The sequence below is a fragment of the Falco cherrug genome, chromosome 4 (assembly GCF_023634085.1).
Source record: "Falco cherrug isolate bFalChe1 chromosome 4, bFalChe1.pri, whole genome shotgun sequence".
Classification (NCBI taxonomy): domain Eukaryota; kingdom Metazoa; phylum Chordata; class Aves; order Falconiformes; family Falconidae; genus Falco; species Falco cherrug.
The window spans coordinates 107,231,609-107,257,502 of NC_073700.1; the positions used below are offsets into that span (position 1 = coordinate 107,231,609).

Genomic DNA, 25,894 nt, shown 5'->3' on the forward strand with positions numbered 1-25,894 from the left:
TTCTTGAACACCTTCTACAAGACGCCCAGAGAAAACAAAAACTTTTCTACCATTTACAGAACACATTATAAGCAGCCAAAGAAGAGAGACATGCATTTTGATACAAACATAGAATAACTTAGGTTGGAAGGGACCTCTGGGGGCTGTCCTGTCTAGCCACCTACTCAAACAGGTCTAATTAGATGGCACTGCTCATGGCCATGTCCAGCTCAGTCTTGAATACCTCAAAGATGGGAGATCCTCTCCGAGCAACCTCTTCCAGTATTTGACCAATATAATAGTAAACAAAAACATTTTTAGTATCTAATGGCAATTTCCCATGCTCCAACTTGCATCTGTTGCCTTTCTTCCTATTGTGCAACGCCAAATAGAGTTTGTCTCCTCTATATCCTCTGATCAGGTTGTTACAGACAGCAGTAAGGTCCCCCCTTCTCTTTCTAAGGCTGAACAGGACCAGCTTTCACAGCCTCTCCTTGTCCATCCTGTTGTCCAGCCCCCTGACCCAGCACGGTGGCTTCCACTGGCCTGCCTCCACTATGTCAACACCTTTCCTGTGCTAGGGAGCCCAAAACTAGACACGCTACTCCAGATGCAGTCTCATAAGTGCTGAAAAAAATCCAAGAGCTGGTGGTGAAGATTACAGGAGTCTGTATCAAAGGCTTTGTTAAAGTCAAAGGATGCAACATCCATTGCCATTGCCATGGCCCCAGGTCCAGTCTCCTTGTCGTAGGAAGCAATCTATACTACTTTGAAATTGTTTCAATTCAGAGCCAAGTCAAAAAAAGTCTAACCAGTTTATATTCTCCAGTTTATTTCTTTGTCCTGCCCCCTTATGCGTAGCTATATGCCCTTAGATTTTCTCTGTAGTTTCACTCATACATGAAGTTACCAACATATCACCTATACGCTCACCCAATACCAACAGAAAAAATGAAAAGCTGTTCAAAAAGGGCAGAAGTACAGAGATAAATAGTGGTAGTTGTCTGTAGTCATCTTCGCACTGGCAAAATGGATTTTTTCCACTGTCTTCCGCTGGCCCACTCAAACGCTACGAAAGTTTATTCAGGGAGGAGTAGGGCCAGTTGCCTCAGTTTCAAAGGGGAAAGAAGAATTACAGAGAGAACTGAAATGAGTCGATCTTCCCCTGGTAGCACTGCATAAAGTGTTCTAGAGGAAACAGTTGCTTCATCCCTTCCCAATCTCTCACCGGTTATTACACTAAAATGCACCCTAGACAATCACTATCATAATGAGGTTAACGGATATGATAAATTCAGCAGAAGCATTCTTTGTTTTTGATTGACTTTGTGGCTGTGAACTCCTAAATTCATCCTTCCCACACTTTACTCTGTGACTGACAAATAATTTTTAGGGCTAATCTGAACATTCGTTGACACATTTAAAGCTTTTGTGAATCCTTGAATGAAAATTGTGGCAATAAAAAGTAATATTATTTTGAAAATACCTTAGAGAGGGAGTTCCTTCTTTTTCTAGGACACCCCTCTGGTGAAGAGGCATGCTGCTACATCAGATCACCAGAGAAGAAAAGATTGTGCTCGAGCAGAGGATCCTGTGTACATTTTGCAGAGCCAGAGGGCAATTACTCTACTGTTGTCTGGCCTGCACAAACACCATACCAGGAAAAAAGAAAATTTAAAACACATTTTTAATGCTGCAAGATGGAAAGAGTGCCATGAACAACTGGCACTATTCAGTGCGTGTTATTTCACTCATTTCAAATTGTCACTGTCCCTTTTAAGAGCCATAAAAATCTTAACAGTTGTGCTGCTGTAGGGCTTACGCTTAATTGTTGTAAAAAACAAGTGGGAGTCAGTGTAATGAAAGAGGTGCTCTTGCCCTCAGATTCCTTCAGGCACTAAATTAAAGTTCTCCAAAATAGGGCATGGATCAAAACTGTTTTCTGCTTACCAGGGGAACAGTCATTTTCAGCGTAAATGAAAGCGAATGTGTGGGTTTTTCACCTGTACATGGGGATATCCTTTTATTAAATAAATTCTGGAAATGTAACAAAGTGAAAACAAACACTCTCATTCACTTTTTCTTCTGTACTCTTGCTCCTAACTTGTACCTGTACTCCACCTGTACAGCAGCAACAGTGTGCGCAGCCACTTATTCTTATCAATGTCAGCTGAAGGAATCTTTTGAATCAAGAACTGAACAGCTGGGAACATTCTTATGTTCTGGGCTAGAAAAAGGACAGTATAAAATAATTATTGGCACAGTATATTAGTGTTTAAAAATGACAGCTTTAAGATGTGGGATTAATTTTAGAAAAAATAGCACGTTAAAAGTTATATGTGGAAAGCAACTGAGGGAAAACAAGCTAACTGCAGTGGAAGAAAAAATACTGAAGCAGCTGGACAGCAGAACAAGATTTAAAAAGCTGTCTGAAGTGACTCAAACTTTCAATTTCCTCCTCTTCTGCTCTCAGTTCTGCAGAATGGGCAAGCACTCCGTCCTGGCTCTCTCCCACCTGTCCTGCCTTCAGTGCGGTTGCCTTTCTCCCCCATCTTCCTGCTTTGCTGCTTTCTCCACTTCACTAGCTTCATTCCCTTCCCTCGACCAGGTGTCAGCAGCTGGAGAGAAGACCTGTCACGCCACAGAGGAAGGCCGAGTTCCGAGAGAGCCGTGCTGCTCTGCGGGGAGCGGGGGCAGCAGGAGGAAGCCTACCAGAACTGCATCATCCCTGTCACTTTCAAACTGCTTTGCAATATTTTTAAATAAATGGGCAAGAGAAAGAATTCTTAAAAAGTGCCCTTTCAGTGAGGATCACTGGTTGCCAAGCATTAAGCACACGTTACTATACAGGATAAAGGCTCTTCTAATCATAGGCACTTTTTTATTTTACAGAAGTACAGCTATGACATTAGCCTCGTGCATGTATATGCAACCAGGGCTGGAATTTTTCAGGCAGTTTCTGCAGGCACTTTCAGCAGTGTAACTAATGACAGTATTAGCCTCATAGCAAGTTTCAAGTTGTAAATATTAAAATTGAATTGCACAACTTCAATACAAAAAGACTAACCTTTTCCAACAATGTTTTTATTTAAAGAATTGTCACTTTCAGCAGAGGAACAGATTTTGCTTAAACTAAAAAAAATAAAAAATCAAACAAAATTTTCCCCAAACTTATCATTTCTAAGTAAAGATAGGACCATCTGCCCACTTACACCAGCTGGGTGTCTGGCCATGAATGTCTGATATTTCATGCCAAATTGAGTAGTTATCAATGGTTTATTATTAATTTATTTATTTACCAAGGGAAAAAAAAATCAATCCACAATCATTTAATTTGTATAGATTGCAATCCCATGTTTTTCCCTCGTTACATTTTTAATGCACCTGAAGAGTCTGGTTGCTGTGCTGGCCCCCAGTTTGAAGCCTAACGAAGTCCCACCACTTCCAGTGGAACTCTAAGCAAATGCTACCCTGGGATTCAGACTGTAGTTTTCAAAACAATACAAACATTCACTTATCAAAATACTAATATCAACTTCTATTTGAGTGCTTTATTTATGTATCATATTTAAGTGGCTAATCAGAAGTAATAGCTTATTATAAAATACAAATGGTTTCTTATTTACATAAATAAGGCTTATCTTACTTCTCTTGCCAGTTTTGGCTTCCTTGCTAGCCATCACAGACTGTACTGGCAACCACAGTACCTTCACTGATCTTGCCAGCCTAAGTGGAAATAAATCTGATCTTTATTTTTAAATTGCATTTTAATATTGCTGAAGTACACAAGATTGACTTGAAAATTTTTGACTCAATTTTTTTCTCAGACCAGCCTTTCCTACACAGTTTGGAGTTTCACAGCTCAGTTCCATTGTCATGTTCACTGATTGCAATTTGATCTCATTGCTGTTCCTCAGCACATTGGTGGTACACAGTCACTGGAATTGTAAAAATTAAAGATTTCATCCCTTGCCAATGCAGAATTGCTATTTATTTAGTTTGGGGTCTATTTTAATTTTGACTCATTTGGGGACTTTATTCAATACACTAAGGGCTTGCTTAAACAGGGACACTCAGGAAAGTTAATCCAAAGTAATTAAAACAGTGAATTTAAAGTGGATTAGTTAAACCACATTAAACCCCAGTATGGACTGGGGTTTAATGTGGTTTAACTAATCCACTTTAAATTCATACCTTTAGTTAATTTGGATTAATTTTCCTGAGTGTCTCTGTTTAGACAAGCCCTAAAGCCCCAATCCTGTAAACAATTTATGCACACGAGTATTTGTATGTGATGCACTTAATTAGCCTCGATTCAGGAAAGCACTTAAGCTCTGCTGAAATCAATGGAACTTAAGTGTCAATGGATAGTTCTGTCTGAATTGGGACCAAAAGCACCACATGCAAAAACGCTGCCCTGGACACTCATATTCACAGGAATCACTGTATTTCTGGATACGCTTACAAGGAACTTTTTCTGATACCCAGTTTATTTTCTTTTTGCCCTTCTGCACGAAATTTTTGTATAGCCTTGCTCGGCTCTAATTAGTTTCTCCACCTCTCTGGGCACTGATCTAACAGCTATGTGGTACATCAGATTATGCTGAAATGACTGTTTCAAGATCAAGAGGCTGGTTTCCTTACATCTTTCAGAGGAAGTGTCACCTGCAGCAAATTTTAGTTGAGCTAGTCAAGAGTACATGGTTCTCTTCATTCTTTCCAACACTAGTTCATCAGTCTCTGCTCCTCTTGCTCACTCCACTTTGCTTGATTCCTGTCAAAATTTTCAGAACACGTTAAGTAGCGCCCCTTTGTCAAACACATAGCGAATATTATAATTTTGAACATAACTGTCAGGATGTCAAGCTATGTATTTTACTAAAAAAGCACGAGGTGTTTGGTTTTCTTCTGGAAGAAGAGACTGCAGTTTTGGTTAGGTATTTGGGAAGCGTAAATAATAACTGGAGAATTACACTGAATCCTATCACTTGACATACAGATTCACTGACAGCTTACCTAAACTCCACTAAACCCAAGAATTTTAGTTACTTAAGACCCATTTCAGTTAAAGCGTTAATACCTATGGCCAAATCATACTGTAATTCAGAATAAAAATATTTTTTTATTTTTTACTTTTTTCCACGTGAAGGCTTAGGTGGAGAGTGAAAAGGATAGAACAAAACTTGTAATTAATTTTTTTCTTATGGTTCGTAAATATTTAAATAATATACAAAAGCAAAACTTCAGAGCAAGTAAGAGAATATTTACAATGGAAACTGCAAGCTGACAATAATGTCAAACAGACTCTACTGGAAAAAAATTCCTCAAGTTTTAAATCAATGTAACTTTGTTCTTAATGGTTGTGTATAGAATACATCTCACTATAGGGTCTAGAAATGCTAGAAGCACTCTACAAGTACTTGTCAGTTTCTTTTTGGCAACAGAGTTGATACAGAAACGGAGCTTCTTTTGACTTACAGGAGAAGGTGCAGTCATTAAAACTTTCCTGAGATTTTATCAGATTCCTGAGATTCCAAAATTTCCTGGATTACAGATCAAATATGAAATTTAAACGACATACCATTACAATTTAAAATACAACTAATATGTGTATGTATAATGACTTAAATTTATTTGTATATGCACACAATAATACACATGTATGCATTCAATAAAATATTTTGTCTTTAATTCACACAAATACATATTACAAATCTATGAAAACTTTTATATTGTTTGCATGCATGAGTTAACTAAGCCAAAAAGTCAAGACTTCTTACTTTATATTTTATTAAACTGGCAAATTTATACCATACTCTTTCAAAATAGATGAAATCCTGCTCCCTAGTTCATATGAGCATAATAGCTTTACACTATAGTTGAAAACCAAATTGGACATCCCTCCCCCAGCAAGGGTTGGAAACTAGAATGTATTTCTAGATACCTTACCAGGTGAGACCTGGAAGGAATGAATACAGGAAGTCAATATTTTCCACTTTCCTTACTCTTGTATTGGCTTCTACCATCACAGGTGTGCAAGCAACGTAGGAATTTTTTGCTATGAATTCCACTTACATTTCAGATGTTAAGAACTTGTATAAAACTGAGCTAGATTACAGACTCTACTAATTAAATAAATAATGTAACTAATAATGTAACTAAATATAAGCCAAGATTTTTCATTATTGCAATGTGCAGCCAAGTAAAATTGTAAAACTCTTTCTAACCCTAAGAATAGTTCAGTCAACACTCAATATATGAAACGTTATTTTCTTCACCTATGCAATGTTTACACATATTTACTTGTGAGTCTGCAGTAGGACATATTTCAAACATAAATTAAGATGGTCTAAGCAGTTTGTTCTTAATACCCCACAATCTTGCAAATACACAAATTAATAATATTTGGGATTTATTTTTCCATTATTGTTGTGCAAGTAAAAGGGATTCATCTCCTTAAAGTGTTTTATTGTGGGGTGGAACCTGCATTCATGCTTAAACTGGCATTTTTAAGTGTTATGATGAGCCTAACAATCGATTGCCAATGAAACAAGAATAAACTACTTTTGGCAGATTCTGCTGTTGTTTTTCCTGCTGGCTTTTGTTCTAGCTTTTATTTTCCATGGGAAAATTTTCATATTGAAAATACTGAGAGGGCCAGATCTTCTAAGACATCCCCAAAGTGCACACACAATTAGATATCCTATGCTCATATAATTACTCCAGTAGTTATTTAGGCAACTCACAATTGCCTGATTTGAGTACACAGTGGGAGCATGTGCCAAAGGCAGGTTCTTTTTTTTTTTTTAAATAGTAGCACAAATCTACAGGGTTTTAAGGAAAAGGTGTTGGTACTTCCAGTAAAATTTGTACTTGGTGCTTGGTGAATCCTGCCTGTACACCTGTATCTTCAACATACGATGTGCTACAATTCTTTACATTGCCGTCGTCTCCCAAGCACATGGTACATGCTACTTTTGCATATGTTATCTAAAACGCACTGTATTCCAAAAGCAGAAAATATACATTTCCATGTATTTACAGTGGACAGGTCACTGTGATAGGCACAGAACAACTGTAGATCACTGTATGATTTCTAAATCAAATGCTGTGCCCTGTATTGAACAAAATTACCATTTCATCACTGAGCTGTTCAAAGCACTCAAAACACGGTATTACTAGACAAGAATTACATGCTTGACTGCATGGTTTTTTAAAATCAAGATCTGCTCTAATGCAAAATAAATGTAAGGAGAGACAGACAATGATGATTTCAAACAGAAAATGAAAGGATCTGTTTGAAGTTAACAGATATATGGACAAGCAAGGAAATTCACGTCTACATTTTTTTTTGTCCTGTGCTTATTTCTTTTACATCTACCAACATTTAACTTTAAATGGCTCTTTCTACTTTAAACAATCTGTTGTAGCAAGAAATTTGAATGCATTGCTGTAAAATACTATCATCAGCAGGCCGGAACCTACTTTGGTCTCTCTTTTCTTAATCAAACATCTGGAAATCAAAAACATCTGTAGACTGGCATGGAGATAAGACTTCCTCTCTTAAGCATCTTTGGCAAAACCACATGGATAAGCTGATTATCTTGCCCTGAAAAGGCCCAAAAAGCAAAAAAGTTCCTTTCTGCGAGTAAGAGGAATTTTAAGATATGTCCTCAGAGATTAGATGTAATAAATTCACCATGTAGTTACTCCTAAACTTACAATGTTTTATTCCTGTTTCACATTTCTAGGCATATTTCAGATTGATCACCTTTTCTTCCTACATTGCCCTGACATGATCTAATAGTCAGTGCCAGTTTTAGGCTCATCTTTCCAAGATGTGGGTTCACATAATACTTCTGCTTCAGCTGGTATGGATGACGGAGCATGTCTCCAGTTTTTCGCCTTGTACTGGACCCCCAGTGAAAAGCCTGGATCCCCGGCCCATTACCAGGCTTAATTAGAAACCAGAGAACTGTCACAAAGAGCAGCCTAAAACACCGAGCGCTCCACTTAATCTTCAACGTTCACATCAGTCTATTGCAGTTTTCCTTGCAAGAACTGTCCCATACTAGGTGGTGCCCTGCAATAGCTCACATTCCTTCAGGATTTTTAATGAAGGACCAATGCCAAGCAAATGGCAAATTCACCGGATCTCCCCCAAACCGAAGAAAGCGAATCTTTTTGATTAAGCTGATCTCGAAGGTATGCCAGCGACCCATGCCTGCCTTGCAAATGTGTTTGTCTCAGGTGAACCACTACCGACTTACAGAAAATCGCGCGCAGGGAGGCGGGTTACGCCACTTCCCAGGACAAGCGGCCCCGGGGCGGCAGCCGGCACCTCCCCGGGCTCCAGCCGGGGCCACCCGGGCCAGCAGGGCCCAGCACGGCCCGGCCCAGGCCGCTCGCCGGGCCCGGCCCCCCGCTCCTTCCACCAGCGCTGCCCCCCGGCCGGCCGCTGGCGGGGAGCGGTGTGCGGGTCCTCGCTGCCCCATTTCAAGCCGCTTCCCGCCCTCACCCCGGCCTTGCGCCAGCGGACACCGCGCTCCGCGGGCGAACAGCAGCGCCTGGGGCTGCCTCGGAGGGCCCGAACACACGGGGAAACTCCGCGCTCCGAAAAGCCCTGGCGCCCTTCTGCCGGGGCTCGCTGGAGGCAGGCGGCAGCCGAGCCGCGCCACGGCCCGCGACGCGGAAAGCCCCGTCCCCCCCCCTCCCCTTCCCCCGGCGGGCCCGGCTCCCCGGGCACCCCCAGCCCCGCCGCAGCGGGCGCAGGCGGCGGGCGGCGCAGACGGCCCGGGCTCGCGGCGCGGAGGGCGCCTGCGCGGAGGGGGCCGGGGCGGGGGGGCGGTGCCATCGCGCGTCCCCGCGTGCGGCCCGGGAGCCCTTCCCCTTCCCTTCCCCGGGCCTCCCCCACCGCCTCCCCCTGCCCCGCGTCCCTCGCAGGGCGCCGGGCCGGCGCGGGGGTCTGTGTGCCGCGCTGGGAGGGAGGGAGGGAGGCGGGGAGGGGGAGACAGAGAGAGGCTGAGCCAGATCTTCATGCCACTGCAGGCAGCAGCAGCAGCAGGTAAAACCAGCCCCAGAGCATCTGCTCCCCTTAACCCGCTTGCCCCCCTCCCCGCCGGCCGCCCTGCAGCCACCGTGCGCCGGCCCGGCCCCCGCCGAGGCCTTTCCGCGGCGGCGGCGCCTGGTCCCGCCGCCCCCGGCCGTCAGCGGGCAGCAGCGGGGCCGGCAGGAGCGGCGAGGCCTGCGCGCACCCGGCAGCCGCCGCCGCTCCTCGGCCTCCTCGGGCTCCCAGCCCCAGGGCTGCCGGGCGGGGGCCTGGTGCCGGCCCGGGCCGTGCTGGGGCAGGTGCGCCCCGGCAGGGCTCTCTGGAGGCAGCGGCCGCTTCTGGGAGGGGAAAGCAGGGGGGGAGGAGGAGGCAGGTTTGTCACAAGGTTTCCCTCTCTGGATTTGTGGCGGTGGTGGTGGCGGCGATTCTGGTGGCTGAAGAGGGAAGTTAAGGTCTTCATGGGTTTCCCCCCGCCCCCCCCAGGCCTTGAAAGACTTATTAGAATCTTGGTTTCCCTCCACTTTTCCTGCCCCAGCGCCTCGCTTCCTCCCTGCTCTCACCTCTCTGACTCAGTCTGTGCTAGCTGCCCAGTATATCGCCATCAGTGGTAGATGTTTCACTATCACACTTTTTTTTTGTTGTTGTTTTTGTTTTTCTTCCTTTATGATACATTAGTTCATGTGGTATACAAGTCCGGATTTCAGTTCAGGGACTGCAGTGCTCACATCTTAGCTGTTTGAGAGTTTTATACTCTTAGGTTACTGTACCATACCCATTAGTAGTTTAGTTTAGCTACATGTCCTATGGTGTTACGCATCCTGGGGGCTTTAAGTCTGTTTTTAAGAAATACTTGTTCCATCCTATTGCCGTAGCATTACTTTACTGGTTTATATGTGTGAAAGTGGTATTTATGTGGAAGAGTCATGTTCCAAAGTCTACTGGGATTGCACTCGGGAGACAATACTCTTCTAGTTCTGCCACTCGGCTCCACAGCATCTATGCACTGCTTTACTTTCAGTAGTCCTGCTTATTTTTCCCTTACAAAGCACTCTGAAACTTGGTTAAAAAGCACCACATAAGAGAAGTATTTGTTTTTGGACCAATGAAACTTCATTAAAGTTGTTGTTTGTCAGTTCTGTTACTTGCCACACACTAATTCAGCTGCTTCCTGATTATACCTTCTTTGTGAAAACTAAAGCTTCCAAAATGTATTCTAAATAAATATGGGCTGATTATTGGTATTGAAAATGTTTTTAAGAATTCATGGGTCATGAAACATACAGTTAAATTAATCCTAGATCCCACCTCTCTCTGAATCATCATCCATTGTTACATTTGCAGCTTGCGGGTTGCAATACTGTAAGATTGAAATCTAGGCAATAAGAAAAAGATATTGTTTGTGGATGATGATTTCAGTTTTTGAAACCAGTCCTTTTTTTCCCATAAATGTAATAATTGTCTGATTTAACAGAACTGTGAATCATCAGTTGTCAAACTTCTCTTTTACTGACACGTGGCCCGTGTACAACCTAAATGCTGCTGTCCCAAAAGTCATATGTATATATATAATGGTAGCGATTACTGGAATTGTTACAGTTAAGGTTATTCAGACTGTCATGTAAACACAGAATTAGACACAGCGTACTCCAAAGAAATTGTTGAGTTTGTAAACTTTTTTGTATGTTTTCTTACCTGAAATAGATAACTCTGCTGCTGAGCCAACAACGGGAGCTTACCCTTGTGTAAGCTGTGAACCTACACATAATGAATTTCAGTGCATAACAAAGTATGAGACACTGAGCCATTACTGTTTTTACATATGAAGTGCATACTGTGAAGGCAGTGCATTTTTTTCCCCTCTAGATTTTATGATGGCTTCATAATTTAGCTACTGCAGATATGGTAAACTCCTGTGAAAACTGAACATTTCAAAAGATACTAATGGCATCCTTTTGTTAGTGAGATGAAAACTCAAGTCTGTTCTCCATCTTTGTGGATGGGAAGTTGACCAAGTAAGGCTTGTACTGTTAGCTTTGCTTAACGTTTAAACTGACAAGTGAAACATGCAAGAACCTTATTTCACCACCTCAGAAATCTGAGGAAAGCCACAGACTTGATTTTTAACAAATAGTTTTTCAGTTTCTGCAGCAATATTAGCAAAGTTTACTTGTCATACAGAAATGGTTCAGAGCTTTTCTTAAACTACTGTGCCACCTGTGAGAGTGGCACTTGCCTTTGAGAAATGTGAGACCATTCCTCTTGCATTTTTCCTTCTTTGCCTTAGTGTTGACTTTACTCAAATGTTATTATTTTCTCTTTTGTTTGCATTTGCATCTTTTGGACTTTGGTACCTTGTATTAATATGCAAGAACAATGTGATTTGGTGGAAATGTGTTACACATTCTCTGCCTGCCTGTGATTTATACTAATGTAGCGATCATCTTTCCTGTCTCCAGGTTGTTCTTGCTATTATTACTTCATTTTTCACTGGGGAAGGGCTATGCAAAGAACTGTTTTACACTTTGCCCTGGAAGGTATGCTGTTGACAAAGTTTTAGAAAGCTTACTTTGTGCTCCATCTTTAGGATTTTTATCTTAAACTGTTAGGTATGCTGCTGTAATTGACAACAGCTGTTCCTGAGAATTGTGGAGGGTAGACAGTTTCTAAGATAATCAGTTCCTAGTCCATTTGAGGCTTTGTTGATTAGCATGTGTAAGAGCATTTTGGATCAGGAGCCAGTGATGTCTGCAGAGTGCAAATGTGGTATGTTATCTAAACTGTTTGACTTAGACTCTACATGGCTCTGTACTACATAAGCTATAGGTTTTGTGTGCTTTTTCTTCTAACCCTGGAAAGTGCCCAAAGCAGTTGTCTGTAGTCTATAAAGTAAACACAGTTCTTTGGCTGAGTTGTGCTCTCAGAGGAAGAAGGCTGTTAAACATGATAGAAAGAGTTGCTCGCCTGTGTTTGGTTGCTACATTAGTGAGGCTTAAATGCACTATTTTTGATCTTCAAAAGAAGGGGTATAGGGAAATGCATACCATTTCCAGTTTCTAGGAAGGTTACTACTGTGGTCTGTGTTTTACTTAAGAATATTTTTACCAGTTACCCAAGTGTGAGGTTTTTTTTTCTGATGTCACAGCTTCTGTGACCAAATACTTTTAAAAAAAAGGACATGAAAATGATGCAGAGTTTGAGGTCCCTGTCATACTGGATATAATCTTAATCTGATAATTCACATTCTTTTTATTGATGTTGAGTGGAAAAAAAGCATGATTACTCTGAATCTTGTGGGACTCTGTGTGTGACAGTCTTTGAGGAGAAATGGTTGACCATATTTATGACCATATTAACTCTGAGAGTTAAGGAGTAAGAGCCAAGCTGGCGCAGTTAGTCAGACTGCACCCAGACCTTGAAAATGAACAGTCAACGTTTAGCGTATTTTGGCTAAAGGTTGATGAATTACCAAACAGAATAGAAATGCCTCTGTTAATGATTAGATGTAGATTTCCCAAAAGCACTGAGTCGTAAGGTGACCTGAAGTCTGCTTGGAAGTAGTTTGAAAATAATAGGAAGAATCACTTGTTACTGATGTAGAACTGAATGCAGCAGAAAATAGACAGTATCATGGTATCCGGTGTTCTATTGAAACCCCCCCCATATTTTCTTTCTGTAGTATTTAGCTTGAGGAGCTTTTTGTTCTGCTAATGGGCTGGCAAATTGTTACTTTAGGTTTATTAAAGAACCTCATTATCACACTACTAACTAATCTACTTGTGTGTTTGTGAAAAGTTCATGTGCTCGCATAAGTTGACTTGCATTTAGTACTTTATCATGTAGTGGTGCATTAGAGTAGAGATCAAACATATCTTAATACATGAACATTTTACCTTATATATATTACAGCGTCAGTTTTTGTGTCAATGGGTTTGTTTTATGAACTTCTAGTTGGCTAAGTTTTGGGTTTTTTTTTTTTTGTTTGGTTTTGTTTATTTTTTTTTTAAGTACTTAGAATCTACCATTTACTTCTCTGGATGACTTGTTTCCACCACACATCTTTACCACTATTTAAAAATAAGGCATGCAGTTGTTGTTTGAACACATTTGAATGCATCTGTCATTCACTGGTTCTTGTTACCTTGTTTGTATCAGACTGCCTTAAAACTTCATCTGTCCCTTTGATACCGTATTTTCACTCCTCTGTGTGGTGGGAGTCCCTAGCGTTTAAAGGCAGATACAGATTTTAAAAAATGTAGTTTTAAAAAAGCATCAATAGCTCATAGCTTTGCTGGGCTGACTGCTCTAGGACTCTTGGATAGGTTTAACGAGTATGCTGATTTAAAATCTTTGTGTCTCAGTGTTTTTTAACATCTGATCTGGAACATCTGTTTAACAAATGAGTTGGAAAGAAAATCAATGTGATGTGATACAATTATACCATTTCAAGTCTTTCCAAGTATAAATTGAAATTATTTATTGATTATTTTTTATCTTTCCTTCTGATTTTTAATACTTGTGCCACCTCTGTCTAGTCATGGGCCTCTGCTGTTGTTAAGGTGTTTGTTACTGACTCTCTTGGCTGTGTCATACATGGATGTTTTATGTTTCTCAGTTGCTACACTCCATAACTCTGTTGATGGTGATCCAGCCTCCCCTTTTCTACATTGTTGATCCTGCTTTTTATTTTTTTTTTTCACACTTGCTTCTTTTTTCAAAAACATTGGGGGATTTGAATTACTAGGATGAACTGTAGCCAAAATTGTCCTGTTTGTTAGCTGTAGAATTGCCTGACCATAGATAAAAGCCCTCTTAAGGAAGTTTTCATTTTCATTTTTTGTATCTAAAGAGTTTCCTTCCCAATTAGTTTTGTTTGTAACTCTTTTCCCATTCAGAAGTTTTGAAAACTTAGCAATATGACCGTGTATGTGTATTGTATGTTTACAGAGATGTCAGTAATCTCTGTCTGGCTATGTAATGTGATCATGATCAGTAATTCTTAGGCTATACCCAGTTTCTAGTCCAGTGACTTACTTATTTTTAGCTGTTATAATGGGATATATGATAATTTCTCTGTTTTGTTATGGTGAGTGCGGTTAGAAAACCGTTGCTAATAATTTTTAAAAACCTGATGTTTTTACTGTTGGCGGTTTAAGATCCTGAGATACTAGGTTTCATTATTAAAGACTTCAGTTTGACATTTTTCTTTCAGTGCATTACAAATACAAGCTTACAAAGTAAATCCTACTGTTCTCTAGCTTGAGCTGATGTCTGTAACAGACCTCTACTGTCACCACCTTCTGAGTGAGCTGTCTTGTTTAACTCTTAGACCCACATGTAGTCAGTATCCTTTGGTTCTAAACTATCATGTAACGAACATCTGAACAATGTTTCCTGAAACAGGCTTGTGCCTGCTTGATAATAAGTGGTATTTTTATTTGATCTCTAGCTTTTACACAAGTGGACTTTTGGCCTTTTTCCTTTGGGGAAGGAGTATAGCTGTGTGATGTGTATTGAGAACAGACGTGAGTTTTGGGAAGGTGTGGAACTTGTTGAAAGGTTTAAAAAAATCTTTCTAGAACTGTAGAAGTGCATTTTTGCCATTTAGACTTCACTCTGACATTACCATAAGAGTCGTGCCTGGCATCGGATGAATTGCCACCCAGGCTGTTTTGTCACTTACAGTGGTCAACAACAGGTGTTTAAAAGGGAGTTACCAAAAAATTCCGGTTGTGGAATAATTGCTGTGCTGTGGAGCTCCTCAAATTCTTGTCAGTACGATGCTGATCCTGAGTGTTCTTCCCTGTAGTGTTTTTCTGGTTGATATGTAATTTTATATAGGTGGGCGTTTTCATTATCCATGGAAATATGTACTCTTTTTACAGATTTTGCGGTGTTGTATTTATAATCTACCTTCTCAATGTCATGCACAGCACTCCCTCCTGAATTGTTGAGTAGCTTGAAGCTCAGTAGTTGCCTGAGCAGCACTGATCATTATTTCTTATCTACTGTGCTCTAGATGTGTCAACAACAAATTTGATTTGCCAGCATGCTGCCCATTTACTTATATTTTTTAACGTCATTAATCTCACATGGTGTTGATGAATATGATCATATTCTGGGTCCTGAAATTTTCCATTAGCACTGGTGGATGTGACCAGTGGCTCCTGCATCCTGTATGATGTGGCTATACACACTTTTTCCTCCAACCTTTGTTTTTTTCCTTCTGTCATTGTTCACAGCAAGGCAACATCTATATCTGAATGAAGATCTGCCTATATTTTGCTGATTGAAACTTGACATGTTGCAGGGGTGAAAACTGTTGGTATCTTTTCTGATCTTCCCCAACAGATTCTCTTTCAAACTTAAGTTTATTTTTTTAAACTGTGATTTGTTTTTCTTTCTCCTCTGCTTTAAAAGGCCTTGTCAGTTTCTCTTCTGAAAGGGCAGTGGGAAGCCTGACCTCTTTTAAAAGTAGAGACTTTTAAGCCTGGAATGGTGTGTTTCATGTTTATTTTGTAATTGTTATGTCAACATGCTTGCTACAATGTAAATCTGTGTAAGAGGCAATTCAGTGTCAGGGTGGTACTTGGACTTCTTTTACCTTTTTGACTAAACTTTATCTGGAGTATTCATGATTCACGTTTGTTAGTTTTGTAGAGCCTTTCATCTATAAATGAAAACAGCAATAATAATTTTCAGTGAGAGGGAAGCAACTTATTCAAGGCCAAACAACAACTCAAAGGGGAAGAGCCAGTCAGAACCCAGATTTTATAATATCCCATCACAGCTAAAACAGGAGCACACTGCAAAATATTTAATAAATCACACAATTTAAATAAGCTTGTTAAATGGGAGAAGTGAAAAGTAATATAAACATTTTAAATAGTAGCCTATGTGAAAGAAAGTTGAGAAGTGAAAGAGTAGATACATCAGGAGAATAGTACTAATGCTTATGGGACAAATACAAGGAAACACTTGGTATACTTCTCTTAATGTAAATCTGATAGATTATTTGATAATTGTGCTGGGGAGCATAATGGGGTTAGGAATTTCTTTCGTGAGAAGGTGGCTCTCAGCTGATATTCATGTTTGTTTTGCGTGTCCTGCTTCCTATAAAACTTGTCTATACTTTCAGCATGGTGGCTTGGATACCTGTAGCATATACAGCCTGTTATTTCTATTGGAACCACATATTTAAAAAAATATATGTGGGAGCCTTGCTTGTTTTCCAGTTATTTATGCATCAGTAGTATAGTCTTTCCTGCTTTAAGCCTGACTCATTTTTAATTTACATCATTTACATGTATGCCTATGGTGCTAATAAATATATCCAGTTTGGGGAAAAGTTAAAAAAATTCAAACACATAACTGTGCAATTCTTTTATATAGGGTGTGTGTGTGTGTGTGTATTTTTTGTAGACTGAAAACTAAACATGGTGCTGCTTGTGATGATACCTTTTAAAGTTTGTTATACCCCATAATCTTGATGTACAATGTGTTAAGCAGTCTAGGCTAATATGCCAAAGATATCACCTCCTTTGGTTTTCACTGTAGATTCACATTTTTATGTAAAGCTTATACTAGTTACAGCCCGCCAATTTTACTGCTTTGTGAAAATGTAGCAGATAATATTGAAAAGAGTCTTTTCATTTGAAGTGTGCAGAAATCTGGATTCCTGTAAATTTAATTTTTGTGGCTGGATGAAAGAACAGTGGTTGAGCACAAGTAGAGGAAAGTGCAACAAGCAGGAAGTTTCTGACTTCCTGTAATCAGAGGACACTCATGTCCCAGTCAGTGGAAAGGTTTCTTCCAAACACACCAGTCAGTTATATATATTCATTGTGCACAAAAAACATTTAAAGCGTTCAATCAAAAGCCAATGTCTTGAAAGCTAAAAAAAAACCCTAGCATTTTAGATTAATAGAGTGGGTGAGTTACACTTATGAGTTGTTGCATTTTTTTTTAAATGCATTTTTTAAAGAATGCAGCTAGTTAGAAGAGATGAAAATGTTTTATGAATGAAAGTAAAGTTAACCTTTTTATTTGTGAATTTACTTCACAGTTTTCTGGGGAGATATGACAGAGTGAAGTGTCCATTGAAATTTTTTTTGCTACGTTGTGTATTACTACAAATAAGTTCTTTTTGGGCAGTTCTCCTTTCAAATGAAAAAAATAATAATTAATATAATTGTTCCTATATAGCATTTCTGAAAAATACTGTAAGGAATATAAATATTTTGCACTTGGAACTTTTCCTTTTTTTCACAGGGTTCCCTTCTGTAGTCAGGATGGGTTTAACTAGTAGAAAGCTAGTTTGGTTTTTGGATTTTTGCAGTGGTCCCGACTCTCATTTATTATGCTTCCCATGAGTCTGGATTTGAAGATTACTCAGGTGCAAGATGACAGCTGATGTTCGACTGCAAGTCAGGGAGTTGGAAAGTGGTTTAAGGGATAGAGGTAATGAGATACGTATAGGGCAGGATGTACTTCTCCATTTCCAGCTGATTACTAGCTGTTTGTGGCCCCTTTCATACTACAGATTTTTCAGAAATTCAGTGTATATGGACCCCAGCAGTTTGCTGGTTGCTTTTGGTTTCCATCTTTGGTCAGTGAAATTTATTGATTTGACACACTCTCAAGATAAAAGGTCAAACTTCAGTTTGCAGAGATGGAAAAGCTGGCCAGTCTTCTCTCTCATATTACTTTTGTCTTGAGTCTTAGGTATGTTCTTAGGGTGAAGTGAGAGGAATTCTGTACCTGAGAAGAAATGAAAACATATACTGAACAGATACAAGTTAATGCTAATTTTCAGTAACCATATCTGATGATGTCAGACATATACTTGGTGCAGTTGTGTTGCCTTTACCCAAAAATGCAAAATCCATTTATCACAAGGTTTAGGCCTTGTGAAACAGTGGGGAGGAGCAAAGGACAGTAGCAGCAGCTGTCACTGGACATAGCTCCATTTTGATGTAGTGCATGACTGGAATGGATTGAGGTACACATACAGAATGACCAAGTGGCACGATGAGCTGTTGCAAATCCAGTGGAGATGGTATGTTACTTTAATGGCACTCCTGTGCACACTCTACAGCCACATTGATTGGAGAGGGTCCTAATTTGGTTTTAGTATGTTTACATGTTTTTGTTCTGGTCTTTAGGGATTTTAGATAAACTGTTAAAGTTCTTGTGTCATAGAGTCATTTAGATCAGAAAAGACCTTTGAAATCATCAAGTCCAACTGTAAACCCAGGATTGCCATGTCTGTCACTAAACCATGTCACTGAGCACCACACCTATGCGTTTTTTAAATACCTCCAAGGACGATGATTCCACCACCTCCCTGGTAGTCTGTTCCCATGCCTGATGGGAAATTTTTTTTCCTAATATCCAATCTAAATCTACCCTGTTCTAAATTGGAGGCCATTTCCCCTTGTCCTGTTGCTAGTTGTTTGGGGGAAGAGATGGACACTCACCTGCCTACAACCTCCTTTCAAGTAGTTGTGGAGAGCAATAAGATCCTTCCTGAGTCTCCGCTTCTCCAGACTAAGCAATCCCAGTTCCTTCAGCCACCCCTCACAAGACTTCTGCCCTCCTTTGGACATGCTGCAGCACATCTAAGTCCCTCTTGAAGTGAGGGGCCCAAAACTGAGCGTACTATTCAAGATGTGGCCTCACCAGTGCTGACTACAGGGGGATGATCACTGCACTGGCCTGGTCCTGCTGGCCACACTGTTTCTGATACAAGCCAGGATGCTGTTGGCCTTCTTGGCCACCTGGGCACACTGCTGGCTCGTGTTCAGCCGGCCATCAACCAGCACCCCCAGGTCCATCTCTGCCAGGCACTTTCCAGCCACCCCTCCCCAGGCCTGTAGTGCTGCGTGGGGTTGGTGTGAGCCAAGTGCAGGACCCAGCACTGAGCCTTTATTGAACCTTGTCCAGTTGGCCTCAGCCCATAGGTCCATCCTGTCCAGATCCCTCTGCAGAGCCTTCCTATGCTCCAGCAGATCAACATTCCCCCCAGGTTGGTGTCATCTGCAGACTTACTGCAGGTGCACTCAAGCCCCTCATCCAGATTGTAAATTAGAATATTAAACAGGTCTGGACCCAATACTGAGCCCTGGGGAACATCACTTGTGACTGGTTGCCAACTAGAGGTAGCTCCATTCACTATCCACTCACTGGTCTCTGCCATCCAGCCATCTTTTAACCCAGCATGGAGTACACCCATCCAGGCCATAAGCAGCCGGTTTCTCCAGGAGAGTGCTGTGGGAAATGGTGTCAAAGGCTTTACTAAGGTCCAGGTAGACAACATCCACAGCCTTTCCCTCATCCCTCCCTAGGCAGATCATCTTCTTGTAGAAGGAGATCAGGTTAGTCAAGCAGGACTGGCCTTTCCTAACCCCACGCTGGCTGGGCCTGATGCCTTGGTTGTCCTGCACATGCTGCACAATGGTGCTCAGGATGATCTGCTCCACAGCCTTCCCTGGCTCTGAGGTCAGGCTGACAGGCCTGTAGTTTCTCAGATCCTCCTTCCTGCCCTTCTTGTAGATTGGTGTCACATTGGCTAATCCAATGTCCAGTCTTCTGAGACCTCTCCAGTTTGCTAGGATTGTTGATAAATAATGGAGGGTGGCTTGGTGAGCTCCTCCACCAGCTCTCTCAGTACCTTCAGGTGAGTACCATCTGGCCCCATAGACTTGTGCCTAAGTGGTGCAGCAGGTCACTAACTGTTTCCTCCTGGACTGTGGGGACTTCATTCTGCTCATCCTCATCCTGTCTTCCTGCTTAGGGGCCTGAAAACCCAGAGGGAAGCTGGTCTTGCTATTAAAGACTGAGGCAAAGAATGCATTAAGTACCTCAGGAGTATAGTAGAAGAAAAATATGTAGTCCTATGTATAAGTCAGTATTCAAAACTGGCATATGCCAGGAACTAGAGCATGCTGTTGCTGTTTCATAGCTTCTGGGTGAGACTAGATTTTTACATTAATTTACAGTAATAGTGTATGATCAGTCATGGTTATAATTTCCACTGTGAGTAATTTTATCTGAGAAGAGGGCAAATGTGGGCTGAGTGAACATCATTTTACTCCTGTAACAGTTTACCCAGATTGAGTCTACCAACATACTTTTATCCCATGCTACAATTTTTGTAGGTTGACTGGAGTCCTTAATTTTCTAGAGCTGCTATTATTTGTCATTTAGTCCATAAGCATGTTAGACACCTCCTAATACAGATAGTCTTTTGCCAGTGTTTCAAGGTAGTTTTTTCAGTATCTCCCATTTTCTAGTATGCTCAGAAGCTCCAGACTCACACCATCGCCTTCCAGAAGAAATGAATCAATCTAGCTCAAGCAGTATGAGGTTGAGAAAGAAGAATGGCCAGGTAGAAAATGGGTAACTAGGGCTTAAACCAGTGGGCTGAAGAGGAAAACCTTCAATATAAAGCTTATTAATTGGCATTGAATAGCCTTTTTTTCTTTTTTTTTTTTTTTCCCTTTCTTTTAAACACTGTGTTTCTTTTAGATCCCTCTTACTCGTTTCTCTGTAGTCTCTCTCTGCTCTAGTGCTTGCTAGGACTTTCCTGAGCAGGAAGAACCTAGCATAATTCTAAGATTCCACCTTCTGGAAAAATGAAACATAATGTGTCTTGAACCATTGCTGGCCATTCTTCTTTTTTATTTTTTTTACAGTGTATGTCTCGACACTTTGTTTGCCTGAATTTTTTGCATTTCAGGCTCCTCTTCTTCTTTGTTTTCAAGCCGTGTCTAGGTCCAGCGGGAACAGATGTGATGGTAAGATAGTGTCACATGTGGGTTAACCACAGTAGGCAGCTAAGCACCACATAACTGCTTACTAGAAAAGAAATGTGGGCAAGGAAGAACAAATCTATTACCAATAAAGATACAGTTTTAGATATTGAAGCAGGTTGTATTGGCTAACAGTGTTTGTGGGAGTAATGGAAGACACATGCTTTTACAAGGGTTGCCTTAGATTATTGTAAAATGATATTCAATGGTAAAGATGCAAATAAAAATAATGTAAAATTGCTGATGAGAGGCTTGATCATTAAAGACAGCTCTCTTTACAGTTGTTGAAGACTTTGTCAACCATTTAGATGAGCATTTTAGAAGTTGCACACTGTAGATTTGATTGGGAGGCAGTTGGATAAGTGGGAAAAATGATGATTTTAGATGTATAGTCAAGTTGATGCTTACATGTATAGATCTTACTAAAAGCAACAATAACAAAGTTTCAGATGAGATGGGAATATATTGGAAGATGAAGAGGGGCTGATGAAGATCACCTCCCCCTTTCAAACCTGAGTAATGGAAAATGGTGACAAAGATGTATTTGATACTGAGAGAGAAAAAGCAGTTGAGGATTTATCATTTTTCTCAAATATTCAGTTTGATTTAGAAAGGTATCTCTAATAGTATATTACACTAAGCTGACACAGTTTCTGATGTGTTTGGTATACTACCTGTACTTTCTCCTCTAAAAATCAAAAACTTAAGTTGCCAGCAAGTCTCTAGATTGCTAGTATTGTATTTCCACTAATGTTTCTTACTCACCCTGACCAGACAACTTCTAAAATTATTATTCAGGTTAACTTCAGAGGTAGCAGTTTCATTTTTTCAACATGATAGTATTTATCTTTCAAAGTCCTGAGTTACAGTTTGCAATGATTTCATCATTGAAGTGTCCTGAACTGACAGCAATAAATTAACTGCCATTTCACTTGAGACTTATTGCTGTCTACAGTTAAGAATTTTGGTTGGTGAAATGTTATGGCCATGCCAATTTTATTTGTGTTCATTTTGCCTAGTTTTGAAGGAACAGAAACAAGCGTCAATTCCAGAATTCTGTTGTAACAGCTAGTATAGGGGTTGTCATGATTCATTGCTCTGTCTGTTTGTAGCATCCACTGGTTACTATGGCTTTCCATGTAGTACCTTCTGATATGCTAACCTCTTCCCTGTAACTTGAGATACATTTCTGTACTTTCACTGTCTTTACAGAGTGTTTCAAAGTATTTACTTTCGTAGTCTGTGCCACCATTGTGATATATTGACTTGAAGACAAGGTAAAGAATTACAGACAGTGAAATGAAATTGAAATGCAAGCAGACTTTTTAATCACATGTACATGTAAACAAATGAAAAAAAGATAACTGACATCTGTCATCTTGCATAGGTGAAAGACAGAAGGAGAAGCTCTCTCTTCCACACTGGACATTTGCTGTGATAACTTCCTCTCAGAACTCTAGCTCTGCCATCCAGCCTCTTTAGTGTATCTGAAGTGGACTGTCTTAGAGCCAGAGCTCAAAGTTCAACACTCTGCTGTAAGCTTTGTCATCCAGGACAGTTGGTTACAGATCATATGACTGCACCAAGCTTTGCTGGGCATTCGTGTGCCCATGGGTGCGTGTAAATTAACAATAGTTCTTGAAAGACGAGTTATTTTATTAATAATACGACGAAAGAAAAAACAAATAAACCCCCAAACTCCCTGTGTCCTCAGACGACCTGGTCTCTTGAGAATTATTTTGTGACTTTTCTAATAGAAAAGGTCTGACATTGAGTGTGGAATAGCTGCCCCTTGTTAGTGACCCAGCTGCACCTTGATGATGGAATGGCATAGATCTATCTGCTCTAGGTCTAGAGGGAATGACAGTGATAAGGTGAGATTAAAGCTGGACTTTTCTTTCCCTATGCCCAATTAAATCTTCATTTGACATGCCCTTCTGCAGAAATACGGTGAGGAGGGGCTGCACAGTGTCTGCCCTCTTGTACACATTGTCAGATCCTGCCAAGTGATATTTGGCAGGGAATGTATAAGGAAGTTTCTGTCACCAAAAGTAAGTGAAGAAAACTCAATACTCTGCTGGATGTGAATGGTTACATCTGAATTTAGTCCCAGTCTGTTGACTGGGTACAGTGGAAGTCTTAGATGCTGACCTCTACACAGCTTAATCACCTTGGTTTTGTTTGGCTGGATGTCTCCAGCTCATGTTTAGCCCAAAGCTGAATTCTCTTTTTGCTTTAACTTTTGTCTTAATACATCTGATCCTCACACTTTAATGTTCAGTAATGCTTGTGTAAAGTCAATTGATAATGTATTACTGACTAAGAAAAACTCTTCTTATTCATTTAGTGAAATACTCGTACAAGGCATCATGCATCTTTGACCACTCAGCTGTGGTGGATCTGGGTGTATATGCTTGTGTCACCCAGTCTGTCTTGGTTATGACAGTTCATGAAATGCATTTCCAAGCGCCACCTGTTCCCTTAATTCTGTAATGAATTAAAAAAAAAAATAAATTTGGGTTTTGTTTCTTTTTTTTATTTTATTATATTTTTATTTATATCTCATTAAGATAGAGTAGATACTGGGAGATTTTCAATATTTAGTCAGTGTAAAAGGTGCTATGTATACATATAAGCATGTTGGAGTTCTAAATAGGATACATAAACCTTATATATATATATATATATATAGTAAGCAAATTATCTTTGCTTTCAGTGAATCTTGATCCTAAGGAAGTGTCTGGAGCATTCTGGCCAGGAAACAGCTGCTGTTCCTAGAACAGCACTGAAGTGTGCATGCATGGGAAAAAAACCAGGAGAAACTGTTCTGTGATAGTTCACCATGCAAACGTTTTTCTCCCATGCTGGTGGTGCTGCCTTAGTCTATCAGAAATTTCCTACAGTCCTACAGGTGGACTATATTTACTAAAGTCTACTTGATAGGCATTGCTATCTTCAGTGACTGATTTGTGGAGAAAGACAATGTTACAGCAGCTGGTCTTGTATTACAGTTAGGGAAATGGTTCATTGTTAGACATGGACTGTGAGAGCACATCAAATTTTGAAATATGCAGAAGTAAAAGTAAATTAGATTTGTATTTATTAGGAACTTTGTATTTTAGTTCTACAGCTCACTCACTTGATCAGGTATATAGTCATCAAACTGAAACTTTGTTTGAGGAGTCTGTAGTCCAGCATATGTGATAAAGGAGGGCGAGTGAATAACCAGGGCTTTCAATGGTGACCCAGACTAATAATTAGACACACAACTGTTTTCGTAATCCTCAAATGACATAGTCTTCATGTTATCTTGTCATGTGACTAGAAGATAGAAATGCAACAGATTTATTTTTATGTTTAAGATCACATGAAATGTGTTTTCATAGTGCAACTCTTTTGATTGTGAAGGTAAACCCTCATAATAAAAAATGTTAAAGAATTTAAGGATACATTCTCTAAGTTAATGTATTTTGCTTCTGTAAATGTACAGGAGGTTGGGAAGTACAGGATATAAAACTTACATGGACATTATTCCTGCTGTTTGAGGTTGACTTGGCTTCATATTTAGATTTTGGACTTCAACCGATTTCATTAGTTAAGCTATATTTTTTTTTTATTAAGTATTGCTTGCAATGTGTGTGTGTAATTTTAGGGTGAAAACATCTATGCTTAAGGCACTTGTCTTGAGTGCCAACATTTGGCAGGTACAGGACAACCATGTGATGAGGCCCAGCCAGCAGGGGTTTACGAAAGGCCAACTAACCTGATCTCCTTCTATGACAATGTGACCTGTTTAGTGGCTGAGGAAAAGGCTGTGGATGTTGTCTATCTAGACTTCAGTAAAGCCTTTGACACCATTTCCCAAAGCATTCTCCTGGAGAAACTCACTGCTCATGGCCTGAATGGCTATATTCTTTGCTGGGTAAAAAACTGGTTGGATGGCTGAGCCCAAAAAGTGGTGGTGGATGGAGTTAAGTGTACTTGGTGATGGGTCACAAGTCACAAGTGGTATTCTCCAGGGCTCAATACTGGGGCTAGTTCTGAGTATTGAGTGCACTCTGCAGTAAGTTTGCAGACAAGGCCAAGCTTGGTAGGAGTGTTGATCTGCTGGAGCACAGGAAGACTCTGCAGAGGGATCTGGACAGGATGGACCTATGGGCTGAGGCCAACTGGACAAGGTTCAATAAAGGCTCAGTGCTGGGTCCTGCACTTGGCTCACACCAACCCCACGCAGCACTACAGGCCTGGGGAGGGGTGGCTGGAAAGTGCCTGGCAGAGATGGACCTGGGGGTGCTGGTTGATGGCCGGCTGAACACGAGCCAGCAGTGTGCCCAGGTCCTGGCTTGTATCAGAAACAGTGTGGCCAGCAGGACTAGGCCAGTGCAGTGATCATCCCCCTGTAGTCAGCACTGGTGAGGCCACATGTTGAATACAGTTTTGGGCCCCTCACTTCAAGAGGGACTTAGATGTGCTGCAGCATGTCCAAAGGAGGGCAGTGAAGCTGGTGAAGCATCTAGAGCACAAGTCTTATGAGGGGTGGCTGAAGGAACTGGGATCGCTTAGTCTGGAGAAGTGGAGACTCAGGAAGGATCTTATTGCTCTCCACAACTACTTGAAAGGAGGTTGTAGGCAGGTGGGTGTCCATCTCTTCTCCCAAGTAACAAGTGATAGGGCAAACAGGTTGTGCCAGGGGAGGTTTAGATTGGCTATTAGGAAGAGGTTGAGTCAGCATCCTTGGAGGTATTAAGAGACGTGTAGGTGCGGTGCTTGGGGCCATGGTTTAGTGGTGGACTTGGCAGTCCACATTAGGTTAAAGGCTGGACTCTGATCTTAAAGGTCTTTTCCAACTGAAACTATCCTACTCTATTCTATTAAAATGAAATGCATATTTGTAAATAGTAAGCACTCTGGATAGGTAGCCTATGCCGTCTCTTTCTGGCAAGCATGTGAATACATGACGTTGGTTTACTGTGAAGTATTGTGTGTGATGCTGTACATTACTGAAAACAGCTTTAACAGTAGCATAGAGAATTACTTCAGTGCAGTTTATTTTTTA

At 40.7% G+C, this 25,894-nt stretch overlaps 1 protein-coding gene across 3 annotated transcripts in view; it reads left to right on the forward strand.

Moving 5' to 3' along the window:
• The first annotated feature begins 8,835 nt into the window (after positions 1-8,835).
• The window catches only part of TBC1D5 (TBC1 domain family member 5), a 326,021-nt gene continuing 308,962 nt past the window's right edge, over positions 8,836-25,894 (forward strand). For 2 of the 3 annotated variants that reach the window (XM_055709546.1, XM_055709545.1), the window contains exon 1: positions 8,836-9,043. Coding sequence is in view for 1 of the 3 variants with exons in the window: in XM_055709545.1 (XP_055565520.1) it covers positions 9,016-9,043 (28 nt within the window). In the remaining 2 variants the exon portion in view is untranslated. The remainder of the gene's footprint in view (positions 9,044-25,894) is intronic. The other variant, XM_055709547.1, reaches the window with a different exon arrangement.